General features: G+C 47.1%; 1 protein-coding gene across 2 annotated transcripts; it reads left to right on the top strand.

Moving 5' to 3' along the window:
- Positions 1-1,140: 1,140 nt before the first annotated feature.
- Positions 1,141-12,288, top strand: mrtfbb (myocardin related transcription factor Bb). 2 transcript variants are annotated; one of them, XM_088317219.1, is made up of 15 exons: positions 1,141-1,205; positions 3,397-3,589; positions 6,676-6,741; positions 7,380-7,435; positions 7,549-7,624; positions 7,691-7,837; positions 8,393-8,541; positions 8,635-8,727; positions 9,175-9,428; positions 9,715-9,808; positions 9,955-10,419; positions 10,493-10,570; positions 10,645-10,761; positions 10,890-10,950; positions 11,486-12,288. In XM_088317219.1, the coding sequence occupies exons 2-15, from the start codon at positions 3,493-3,495 to the stop codon at positions 11,785-11,787; spliced, it is 2,055 nt and encodes a 684-aa protein (XP_088173345.1). In that variant the 5' UTR covers positions 1,141-1,205; positions 3,397-3,492; the 3' UTR covers positions 11,788-12,288. The 2 variants fall into 2 exon arrangements, with proteins under 2 accessions (XP_088173345.1, XP_088173344.1); XM_088317218.1 differs by having other exon boundaries at positions 9,955-10,428.
- The last annotated feature ends 67 nt before the right edge of the window (positions 12,289-12,355 follow it).

Genomic DNA, 12,355 nt, shown 5'->3' with positions numbered 1-12,355 from the left:
TTTGGTACCCTTCACAACGAAACGGAGCCGCACTCGTTTGTACGAAGTGGCTCTTTATAGTGTGAAGTTATGTTATCTCATCTAAACTTGTTGGTAGTAGTGAGATGAACCGCACGCAGCTGCGTGGAACGCCGCTTCAAAGCACGCTGTAGGGCCCATGGGGATTTTCTTTTGGCTTTCCCACCATTTGCACGGGTTTACATGAGATGCAATGGGAGTTGAGTGCGAAGACTCGGCGGCTATAAAAAAAAAAAAAAAAATATGTTGCAGATTCTTTCAAGCCTAAATCTCCCCTCGCGTCCGTTAATAGTCTTTTGGTCGCCTTGTTTGGATATATTTCATCTTTTGTAATGACGAATTCAGTCGGACCTCCAAGGGTGCACACGATCCATTGGAACATTCGGGTCGAACTGAGATACGTCGTCATTCCAAACACTTTCCCCCCTTTGGAAAAATAATGCAAATAGAAAGCCAACAAACAGTCAAAGTTAACTTTGATCAGAAATGATGTATTATTGCCTTAAAATGGAATGTTAGTTTCCACTCGGGCACATTTGGTTCCGTATCTTCAACCCAAATTCCATGCAGGTGCTTTTTGATGCTTCCCATGCCATGGCTCGGACCCAAACATTTTACTACCTGCAGCGATGCATGACATGTTGCATGTTACATGTTTTATGACCCGTCAGTCAGGAAGGCACAAGCCAATCTTAATCTAATATCTCATTTAGCAAATTCAACAACCGCCCAAGACGGATGCTCGCGCTCTTCGAATGTGAATCTTCGGAACCTTCTCAAGGATCCACCTTTGGAATGAACACAGTCAAAATCCAGAAGGAATTTGCCTGTCTGGCTTTTATTTTGAACGTGAGCTTAAGAGTGCCGCGTGGACGGCCTCTTTGATTACGGTGCACCTGTAGACGATTACCGTGTGCCAATCACGAAACGGCGGCTCAAGCTTTTAAATGTTGGCTTTAAGGGCCGGCTGGCCAATGGTGTTTTGGAGCGACGACTTTTAAAGTTCTACTTTAATTTTGTTCTATACTCCTGCGAACCGGCAAGAATTGCTGGCATATTCACGGCGGGCAAGAAAAGATATTGTCGAGTGCGGATAACACGGCAGCTTTGTATGAAATAAGATGCACTTAATACGAATTTGTGAAGTAATTAACGCCCCAACCAATTTCACAGTAGCCTTTCAAACCGTAAGTATTCCATAAAAATCGTACAACATTAAAGATGAATGCTTTAAAGATCGTGAGTCCGAGTCGAGATGCATGACCTTCAAATTCTTCCTTGACACCGATTACGTCTTTCCTGTTAGCCATCTTGTGGCATCCCAGCGCGTAATGCACAAAATAATTGAGTTTTTCACAAAATGAAAACGGGAAAAAAAAAACTGTGCAATAAGCATGCGGATGTTCATATTTCAAGAATATTCATCTTCGCAGCGGTTGTGCTACGTGAGCGTTTGCGCCGCAACTTCCCTTTAGCTGATGTCATGTTTGGCCTTCTCGTAGACGGCTGCTTGTAAATATCTTTGTTTGTTGTGAAACCGCAACGCATCAGCACTGTTGCGCGTCACTGAGTGTTTTCGCTGCCGCAAACGTTGTGCCTTAGTGAAAACAGCTGGCCTGCCGTCATGCGCGTGAATTCAAGAAGCCAAAGCGTGTTGTCATCATCAAACGTTTGACAATGACTTGTTGCAATCGCAGATTAAAAATTCTGTCACGTCACCGTCATCGCAGTGCTTTGTTCCCTCGTTTATTCTTTGGGTCTTAATTCAAGCCAGAGGCGACGATCAAATAATGACTGAGGAAGAAAGTTGGCTTGGCAAAAGCATGACAGAGGTTTGGTTTTTTTTTTGAGGAGGGGGGGGGGGCTCTACAGGTATTCAAAGACAGTCATCGAGTTTTTTGTTCCCCGTGCTGAATAGTAGGACATGTTTTTCCACATTCCTGTTGCCCCCCCCCGCGGCGCTGGGGGTTGTTAACCATTATTTCATGTAAATCGGGAGCGCTCATGCTTCCCCTAATCTCGTTGACTTGCGGGGCCGTGCACGTTTCCTGAAAGCCGACGTCATTTGTCCTGAAGTCGTCGGTCGGCGCTGGCCCGGCATGTGTTGTCCCGTTTTCACACATCACAGGAACAAGCAGCGCACTGCGACTCACCAGGCGAGAATTCTAAATTGAAACCGCTATTTTGATCAAAAATTCTCCTTGACCTCCTCCGTCGAGAATTCTCCGAAAGTTCACATTTTGTTAAGCACGCTTTCCTCTCAGTTCTTTGTGGAGTTTATTTTTCATCTTTATCCCAAACGAAAAAGTGTGTATTTCACAAATTCTCCTATTTCCTGAAATCCTTCCTGCGGTTCGTTATCTAACAAGTGAATCATATCAGCATTTCCTTCTCAGCTGACACTGTCGGTTCTGCACATTCTATGTCACCGTGAAAACGTTTGAGCCTCTTGCCCGAAGTCAGCGAAGGTCTAAAGACGACAAGTGCGATACAAAAAAGTTGGTCGTACCGTTCAGACGGAACAGCGACGACAAAAATGCCATTTTTGTAGCAGCCGGTGAGAAAGTGGCCTTGCAGCCTTCCTGGTTCCTCTCAGATTGTCGGAACTCACGCTAATTAGTTTTTTTTTTTCAATCTTACTTCCTGTTTAGCACCATCATTACCATACCCCCCTCACACTGACCCGTTTGAGTTAACTTCCCTGTGCTGAGTGCTGACAGCAGTTCAATAGCACGAGCCAATAATAAAACATGCGACATAAATTAGCGAGAACATGTTCGAAGATAAGCTTGCGTGTCCCCGAGGGCTTCGTGTCTTTGTTATTTAGGACTCCGTCTAGAGAAAACAAAAGACTTCTCATGGAAAGGACAGCCGTGAACACTTGAATTCATTTTGTGTCCAAGTTTGCAAATGGATTGACTTTGACCGCACAGTTGGTCTGCGTCATTATTACAACAAAAATATATTCCTTAATGAATTGTATATGTAGAAAAATAGGTTTATAAAACTAACTTTAAAGCTTTTAGTGTGTTCATTTTTAGTTTTAGTGTTAGTTTTTTTTACATTACACTCAAAGTCTTCATATATAAAAAAACTAAAAAAGAGAATTTTCTTTGCTCTATAAAAATGATTAAAACTAACTCAATTAAAAAAAACTAAGCATCATGAAAAAATCCCAAAGTATTATTACCCCTTTATTGTTTCATGTTCCTTGAAACTTTTTTCATTTTGCATTTTTATCTAAGTGTCAAGTTCAAGCCCACTCGTGTTTATGTCCTAAAGTTCTGCAAAGCCGCCTTGAGAGGGTTAACACGAGCCACGCTGATCCCGCCCACTGATCTTAACACGCACACACACTGTGAACACACACTTCCACAGCCGAGCCACAGACGAGGGGGGGTCGCCGCGAGCCCCCAGCCGTCCTGGACTCAGCGCTGAGTCTCGACTCTCCCGGACCGCCGGCGCGGTCGCTCCATGGGACTCCAGAGGTGGCCCCCCAGCACAGAACCCTCCATGATGGCCTGCCTCCACGTGGAGACCCCCTCCATCTGCACGGGCAAATTCAAATCAGGTACGTCCTGCTACTTACTTGTTCATATTTGGGCTGACGCGCGGCCGACATCACCGCTGTGGTGGGATGCAAGACAAATGCGATTCTTTATTTGTACGTCCTGTACGCATTCGTCGAAGGTGAGTTTCAGGAACATTTCAGCAGTCCGTGTTCATAAAAGAAAGAAAATAACTTTATTAACCGAACGACTTGGCAACTGGCACACAAGTGTAAAAAGAAGTTAACCCCTTCCCACATAAAATCCATATTGATGATAAAAACCGATGTCTCGTATCGCGGCGTATTCTGCTCCAAAGTCACAAAATCATGTGCGCTAATCTCACCACATCGGCGCCGCATTTCAGTTTCCATTCCAGTTCCTTGATGATACATTTGATGCAAATTTCCATCCATTTTCTGTAATGTTTGTCGTCATTGAGGTCGTGGCTGAGACGGAGCCGAGATAAGAAGCAGAGTACACCCTGGACTGGTCGCCAGCCCATTGCAGGTCCAATGTAGACAAACAATTCGCACTTTTGACATATTCAGTCAAAATGTTTTTGTTTTTGAGACTGGATTCAAACCTGGCCCACACCTGCCAAATCCAAACAGGATTTGAGCAAATCTGTTTTTCTTACGACTAACGTGACGTTCTGCGTGCATGCGCCCTCTAGTGGAACGTGAAAGAATCTCTGGAACATTTCAGTTGTATTTCACTTGACTAGAGAACGCTTTTTATTTTAAACACACGATTGTCTTTTAAGCTTTTAGACATTTTACGTGGATGACATTTTAGGTGAACCATCTGCTTCAGTGCGAGTGTCCGATTGGATTTTTTTCCCGGATTTATGTGTTAATGTTTAAATTGTGCGGAATGTTTTTGTGGCTTACTAGAACAAGAACCTCTGTCTCCTTTTTGACAAAGCGTTAAGCATGCTTCTTTCTTGGATTTTTATTTTGGTCACGCCGGTGACACTTGGCGAGCAAACAATTTTTTTTTTTCGCGGTTGTGCTTTTGAAGGTGGTACTTGGTGTCAATGTTTGAGAATTAGCGCTCCAGACTGCGAGGCCCATGTTCAAACCTGCTGCCGAAATGAAATGGAATTCCGCGTTTCAGGTGCCAAAAAAAACGCCGCTTGACGTCACATCGACCGTTTAAGTGAAGAAAAATGCGTCTGGAATGGCGGCTCGTCTCCATACGGTGCATCTTTGCTCCAATCGGAGTGCATCCAAAGCCATCTTTGGATATTCCCAACCAATAAAGTCAACATAAATCTGCGTCATCCGCCTTTCGAAAGCGCATTGCTCTTTGTCTTGGCAACGACGCGCAAACTTTTTGTTCTGTTCCTCGAAGAATCCAATCAAATGGGAATCAAAACGTGAGCTTTGCCGTGGGACGATTGGAGATGACGTCGCATGCGCAACTTCTGCTTCTGCTTGACATGACGGCGAGGTTAGCCAAAGTTCAGCGCAAACTGTCAGGAGCACCCCAGGGCGCGGATTGTGGCCTCTTACATTCAATGTTTATCGATCGGCACGCATCGGTTTTATCGCTCGACGCATTCTTTCCAGGTCACATCTACTATAAACACTTTCCGAATCTCGCCGTCTGCTCGCTTAATGAGAACGCGGCAACACCTCCGAGTGTCCTTTGACAGCGGCAGCCCTCGTTTGCGCCATTCCCGACTCGATCGGTGGCGTCATTCCGCTGAAAACGGTTCCCAGGCCTCTCGTTCTCACAGCCGCCCCGTTTATTTTTGCTCGCTTGAGTCACGGAGGGCCTGTCGGACGCTTTTCCCGGGAGAGCTGTGCAGGTCTGCCTTGTGTGGATGTGAACGGCAGAGGATTTGTTTCCTGTGTGCCGCTCCGTACTTGTAGTCGAGCGAATGTTACGCCGTTGCCGAGGTGAACATCCGAGCGTCTGCAACGTCGCCGATCGACTTTCAAAACACTCAAAAGTTGCGGCCTTCAATAGACGCAATTAAAAAAATTGACTTCAGTCCATTTTTGTTTTCAATCCGAAAATTCCGATTTTTTTTTTTTTGCCTTTTTCAAGGCACGCCTGTCAGCACATATTGATTGACGAAGCTGTTTTTTAAGTAAGACTGCCGATATTTTGTTTCTGTTTTTCATGGAGGATGTAAGCTATGCGTCTGTCTAATCATTTGACTGTTTCTCCTTTCTAAAAAGCGCTCCAATTAGTTTTGGTTTTTTTTCTTGCTAGGCTTTGCTAGCTTGCGGGCTTACTTTTGACTTCCCGTCTCACATGACCGAGATGAGCGGTTTGACGTCTAAAACAGATGTAAAGTTAAAGTGTGGGCTCACGCAGGACGCCGTTCAAGTTCGGACCAGCGCTCGTTCTGACAATCGGCCGCTGGGCTGCCGTGTTGAGACGCACCTCTCAATAAATCCAACGATTTTTCCTGGAGCAACGGTGACTTTTTATTGCACCAGATGTGATTTCAAAGAACGTATCAGGACACGCCTTTTAATCGAGAGTCGTGCTTGACCTCCTCGGTCCGCCTCCAAGATGATTTTTCATCTGAGGGACAATTGCGGGCTCTCAAATGCGTGGGAAGTTTGGCAAAGTCCGAAAAATGTCAATGATAACAAATTTGGGATGAAGTGAAAAGCGGACATGTCGCCATCTTGTAGAAAGTCTGGCAACTCTTCTTCCATTTTTGCTTGGCCAGGTGTCCCGATACTTTTGTCCGCTGAATCCCGTCCAAAGCGCCGCATGAAGAACTTATGATGCAGACGTGAGTCACGCTGCTCTCGCCGGCGTCCCGTCTGACGGCAGATTTACTCATTAACAAGCTTTCGCCTCGTTCGAATTCTGTTGACTTTGGCCGGCGGGACTTGTTCAGCGCCATCGCCGCTCACGTCCCACGTGCGGTTCCCCCCCCCCCCCCCCCACTTCCTTTATGGCTGAGCACAGGAAGTGAAGTCTACTTCTTTAACCTTCCGTGTTTATTACAAAACATGACAGCGGGCAAAAAAAAATTCTCTTGAGCTGTTTCGCCTTGATGTCTTTTCAATTGAAATTGTTCAACTGGCTTGCGTGTGTGTGTGTGTGTGTGTGTGTGTGCGTGTGTGCACTCCCGCAGCTCTTCAGCTTCTCCTGCAGCACCGACGAAGCCGAGAGCAACTTGTGGAGCAAGGCATCATGCCCCGTGAGTACGCGCCTCACGCTGACTTTGCCACGCTAGGCTAACATTAAGCGACCTTTTTGGTTTTACCACCATTCTAGTCGCTGAGCAAATTTATTTGTTGCTGTCTCTGCGGAGAAGTACAATTCCCCCCCCCACCCCACTGAGCGAGCGAGCGAGCGAGCTCCTCCCTGGCTCCACATCGCTTCATGAGTCACAGGCTGGGCCTTTGCTGGAGGTCACTCACCCCGCTGGACTCAAACAAAACCTCCCCCAGGCCCGTCTCAGCAAGCGCCTAACCCGGCCGGGCTTTGTCGACTTTTTTGCTTTCCTCCTGCCTCACGTGTCCAATAAATCAAACGCCGTCGGGCAGAGCCGAGGTGATTCTGTCATCCGTGAACTCCGACCCAGGCCGCGTGAGAGTCATCTGGCTTGTCACTTTACTTTTCCGATCCTGCAAAAGGGCAAAATTGAGTCAATGAGAAATTGTGCGATTTTATTTATTTTATTGGCATTTTAAAACGGTTATCGTGCAAAGCACCGTGCTCACAGACACGTTTTCGGAAATAAACAATAATCAATGATTGTTTATTTTCACACTTGATGACTCCCGAGGCCCAGCTATTTATAATCCATTTTTAAATATTCCATTTTTTTTTCAGCTCTTAAATCTCCTGCTGCCTTCCACGAGCAGATTTGCAATCTGGACCGAACAAGGGTAAAAAAAAAAAAAAGACCGATTACGTATAAATGCTCTTAATCAGTCCATTTGTCATTCATCTCACCTGCCTGCTATTTTTATTTTTATTTTTTTTTTAATTCTCTTATCAGACGGGGAACTTACTGAAGCACCAGCTTTGCCGCAGACCCGCTCGCTCGGAGCTGGTCCGCATGCACATCCTACAAGGTGCTTAAGCGTCTGTTCTCTCAGTTGGTGTAAAAGAGGCTAACTGACGGCGACTTCCTCACGCAGAAAGCGAGGCCGACGCTCAGCTCAAACTGAAGCGGGCCCGGCTGGCCGACGAGCTCAACCAGAAGATCGCCCGCCGGCCCGGACCCGTGGAGCCGGTGGACAAGAACATCCCGGCCGTGGACGGGGAGCTCCTCGACGACCATGACGGTAGATGCTCGTTTTCATTTCGGGGTGGAAGGTGATCTCAACAAGGCGCAAATCCCAAACCTTTCTCAGCATTTTGTAGAACGCAGTAAGTGTCGTAGTCGAGCTCCAAACAGGAAGTCGCTGTCGAAACAAAAATGATGACTTTTCTCAGCTTGCCGGATAAAAATACATTTTTCACGCATTATTTCATCGGACGGCAACAGCGACGGTGCTTCAACTCTTCTGACCCCAAGTTGCAGAAATACAAAAATAGATGCGCAATACACATTCCTTTTCATTTCTTATCTTTATTGTTATTTTTTTTCTTTTGTTTTTGTTGTACTTCAACCTCAGCGGAGTTTGCAATCTGAGGAAAGCAACCAAAGCAAATTCACATTATTGAAGAAGCAAGCCCGAGAAAAAGCCGTAAGACACAAATATGGGGGGAAAAAGCCCTTTTCAATATAAAACAAGAAGTCGTCCCAGGAAAAAAAAAAAAAATCTGCCGTGTTGTATAATAGAAGGCGACACAGTCTTGAATGTTTCGATTGCAATTTGAATATGTTTGTCGTCCAGGCGAGAAAGTCGATGTGTACACTTTCAGCGAGGACAACAATGACGCTTTGTCACCGCGCACTCGTTGCCAAACGTCTCCAAGCACCGACTCGGTCTCGCCGGCTTCCGTCGAGGCCGCGTCTCTTTCCTGTTCGAGCTCCTCCGCGCAGGTGAGGCCGAATGCCCGAAAAATGGATCCATTGGGAGCGCTTTGAGTGTCTCGAAACTCACCGGAAAAAACCTTGTTGCTCTTCTTCACTCAGCAGCCGTCACCGTCGAACTCGTCATCCGATTTCTCCTCCACCGGCGAGCGACTCGCAGCTTCATCTCAGCCAATCGCTGCTGTGCGTGCAAAGGTGAGCCTCACGTTCTCACATTTAAAGAAAGAAATGATGACATTTTCATCCGGGCAGCGTTTGCGTTCGAGCGGCTGGCAGGTCTGGCTCACGGTTTTTGGGTTTTGGGTTCAAATCCGTTGTTGAGAGGACTTACTTTTACTTCCTTATCATGCTGCCACAATAGAGTAGGAGTACAAATAAATTGGTAACAAAATGTTAACCCGGTAAGCCCACTTGGACTTCATAATCCCAGTTGAACCTGTGACCTTTTAGTCATCCAGCGGGTCCTGTTTTTCAACACTCGTCTGCCGTTTACTTCCTGCAGGTGTTAAAACAATGAGGGTCACGTTTCCACGTCCTTTTTCGTCATCCAGACATTTTCATCAACTGGCATTCCACCAAATGTCTGCTTTCACATTTGCTGTCCTGTGTGCCCGTGCGCGCGCGCGCGCGTGTGCCTTTCAGATTCCACAACAGAGCTCGCCAAAGCCGCCGGGCGAGAAAAGCCGCGGCAAAAAGAGCCGAGAGGCCAAGCCGAGGATACGCAAGCTCAAGTATCATCAGTACATTCCGCCGGACCAGCACAAACACGAGCTCAAGCCGTCGCCGGCGGCACGCGTGGATGCCGCTTACGTGCGCATCCTGCAACAGCAGCAGCACTTTCTGCAGCTTCAGATTCTCGGTCAGCAGCATTTTGGCCAACAGCAGACGGCACGCAAGTACGCGCATCATCTTCGACTTCATTTATTCGATCATTTGCGCACAATTGTTATTTAATTAATTAAAACTAGGGTTAGGCTTTCCGACTAACTCACTCCTATTCTTTTTCGTTGTTGCAATTTGCACTTTGGCCACCAGGTGGCGCTCAAGTATCTTTTGTGTCAAAATCTGCCATGCGTCTCAAACCGTACTTTTCTTCTACCGCCCTCGTCATTCTTCCCGGCGTTGAAATTGAAGAATGACGCTGACTCCGACTCTCTTTCCCTTTCCATTTCCTTCCGGCAGTTCAACGGGCAATTTCCAAACCAGCTGTTCTGCCAACATTTCGAACGAAAACTGCAAGCCAGATCAGTTGCCGGCCAATGTGGACGAGATGAAGGTGATGTTTTATTTTTGATGAAAATTACGAAACACTTTAGGCTGATTGCTGAGCAGGATTCATTGGGCATAATTATTTGAGCCCCTCCTACTTTGCCCCAAATGCAAAATTGACAGCGACGTGTCCTGTTGTGTTTGCGCTTGCAGGTGTCTGAGCTGAAAGTGGAGCTCAAACTGCGCTCGCTTCCCGTCTCGGGAACCAAGATGGATCTGCTCGAGCGGCTCAAGTCGTATCACGAAACTCTCGTCGGCACGGAGACGAAAGCTCTCGAAAACAGCCCACCGCGATCCCCCAAAGTGTCCGGCGGGGCGGACGGTCCCGCGGCGCCCCCTGCGGGCGAGACCGGCTTCCACGAAAAGGACCGCCGCCTCCACGAGAAGGAGCGTCAGATCGAGGAGCTGAAGAGGAGGCTGGAGCGCGAGCAGAGGCTGGTGGAGGAGCTCAAGCAGCAGCTGGAGGTGGAGAAGAGGAGTCAGCAGCCGGGCGAGCCCTCGCCACCCGGCCCCGCTCCTCCGTCGCCCCTCGAGGAGAAACGCGTGGAGATCAAACAGGAGGACACGGAGACGAGCCTCTCAACGCCTCCTGCCGCAAAAGTAGACCACGCTGCACCTGTGAGCAAGGTGAGAGGAGGAAATTCATTTGCGAAAATCAGCCTCATGTTTTTTTTTCCATTTTCGTGTGCAGACGTGGACGGGCCGGAGAACAGCACACAATGTACTCGACCCATTTCCGTCCGGCGCCACAAAAGCGCCCACGAGGGAGGTAGGACAACATGCTTCCGTCATTTCTGATACTTGACGTCATGAAGCATGTCGATCGTCGTTTGCCTCCGCTAGGCTTCCCACGGTGGACATTCGCCAGCCTTCATGCCGCCGCTTAAATGTAAAATCCTCCGAGAACCTCCTCGCTATGAAGACGCCGTGAAACACACGCGCATGCTTCCTGCTATCCAGGTGACAAACTTTTGGAGCACATTTAGGTTACGTGGAATCAATTTGAATACTTTAAGACACGATCCTCGGAATGTTGATCAATCAAAACAATTTCCCGCAATGAAAACGTCGCAAATGTTTCCTCGCAGGGTTTGTGTGCAGCGAGCCAGCAGATGGATGACCTGTTTGACATTCTCATCGAAAGCGGCGGTAAGAATGAATCCTTCGCGATAAGCTCGAGAACGTTCCAAAAATGTTCACGTTAGGCAAAATGCAAACCGAGCGACGCAATTGAACCAAATGATCAAATGTGAAACCGTTTCAGTTGTTTGCATAATGCTTTTTGATATTTTGTACCGCACACCAACAATAAACCACCCCCAAAATCACCATCAATTTAAGAAGCCTAAAATAAAATCACAAATTCACGTTTATTGATTAAAATGACCAACATGAGCCATCATAAGTCTGCGCTCACGCTTTTGATACGTCAGAAAAGCTAACGGCTTCTGCTTAAATCATTTTCTTCAAGCTCTCTCCAAAAGAGCCACGAGTGATGCGATAAATGACGCGATGAGCTGTCGAAACGGTGAAATAAACAAAAAGGGGAAAAAAAAAAAAAAAAAAAGCGATAAAGGGGCACACCAACATATCAATTTGTGAAAAAGACGCACACCAGCATCCCAAATGAGGACACGGATGTCGTTTCACATCAACACGATGTCTCTTCCCACTTTGGGCACAGAGATGTCTCCCTTCCTCAAACCCGACCCGCCTGACGCCAACAAGCGTGTCCCCGTCACGCCCAGCGTCACCCTCCTGCCCGTCAACACGGTCCTGTCGCGCCCGCCGCCCCGCGTCCATGTGGCGCACATGCCTGCCGAGGAGCTTCCTCTACCGCTGTTCGCTATGGAGATGGAGATGGAGCTGGACGACGGCTTGGACGCCGAGTCCAATCTCCACGGCATGGACTGGCTGGACCTGAGCGTGTCGGCGGCCGAGGGCGTCTTCTCCGCAGACTTCCTGGACACTTACCAGCTGCTTTAGGGGATCGCGGAGACTGGAATAATCACTGAAAGGCAAACAAGTGGACGTCTTTGGAAATGTTGTCAAATTTGTCCTTCTGGACCTTGTTGCAAAAAGGACATGTGCATTCAAGAGTTTAAAGGTCAAATTAAGTCCGCCTTTAAATCGTCAATAATGGCGACATATTGGTTTGTTGAGTAGCTTCTTATGTGGACCACAAAAAGAATCAATAATGACCGCAGGGGGGGCAAAAGTTGAACTGCAACGCCGTCTGCTGGTCATTTACGGAGTTGACCAGTTTGGACAGACACCAGTTGATGGAAAGTATTTACTATACTAGTACAAGTCAACATATTGTCATGCATAATTTCTGTATGCTGTTTGTGTTGCTCGTTTTTTGTTCACTTTTATATTAATGCCGCTGTCGTTCGTCACTTCCCACCTTGAACTTGACATAAAAATACACTTGGCTCATTTTGTATTTTTTTTGTTGGACAATAAACAATGAATTGTGAAATTACATGACTGCTGGGTGAGTCCATACATTTTTCCAGACTTTTTTTAAATTTGAATTTTTTATTTTGTGTCG

The sequence above is a fragment of the Idiotropiscis lumnitzeri genome, chromosome 15, assembly GCF_059441095.1.
Source record: "Idiotropiscis lumnitzeri isolate Australia: NSW breed Sydney's pygmy pipehorse chromosome 15, RoL_Ilum_1.0, whole genome shotgun sequence".
NCBI lineage: Eukaryota > Metazoa > Chordata > Actinopteri > Syngnathiformes > Syngnathidae > Idiotropiscis > Idiotropiscis lumnitzeri.
This window is presented reverse-complemented; position numbering and strand designations above follow the sequence as displayed.

Coding starts and splice junctions, on each gene's coding strand:
- mrtfbb (XM_088317218.1), top strand. CDS start 3,493: ATGGGACTCCAGAGGTGGCCCCCCAGCACAGAACCCTCCATGATGGCC. Junction 6,742..7,379: donor GGAGCAAGGCATCATGCCCC/GTGAGTACGCGC, acceptor TTTTTTTTTCAG/CTCTTAAATCTCCTGCTGCC. Junction 7,625..7,690: donor CCGCATGCACATCCTACAAG/GTGCTTAAGCGT, acceptor TTCCTCACGCAG/AAAGCGAGGCCGACGCTCAG.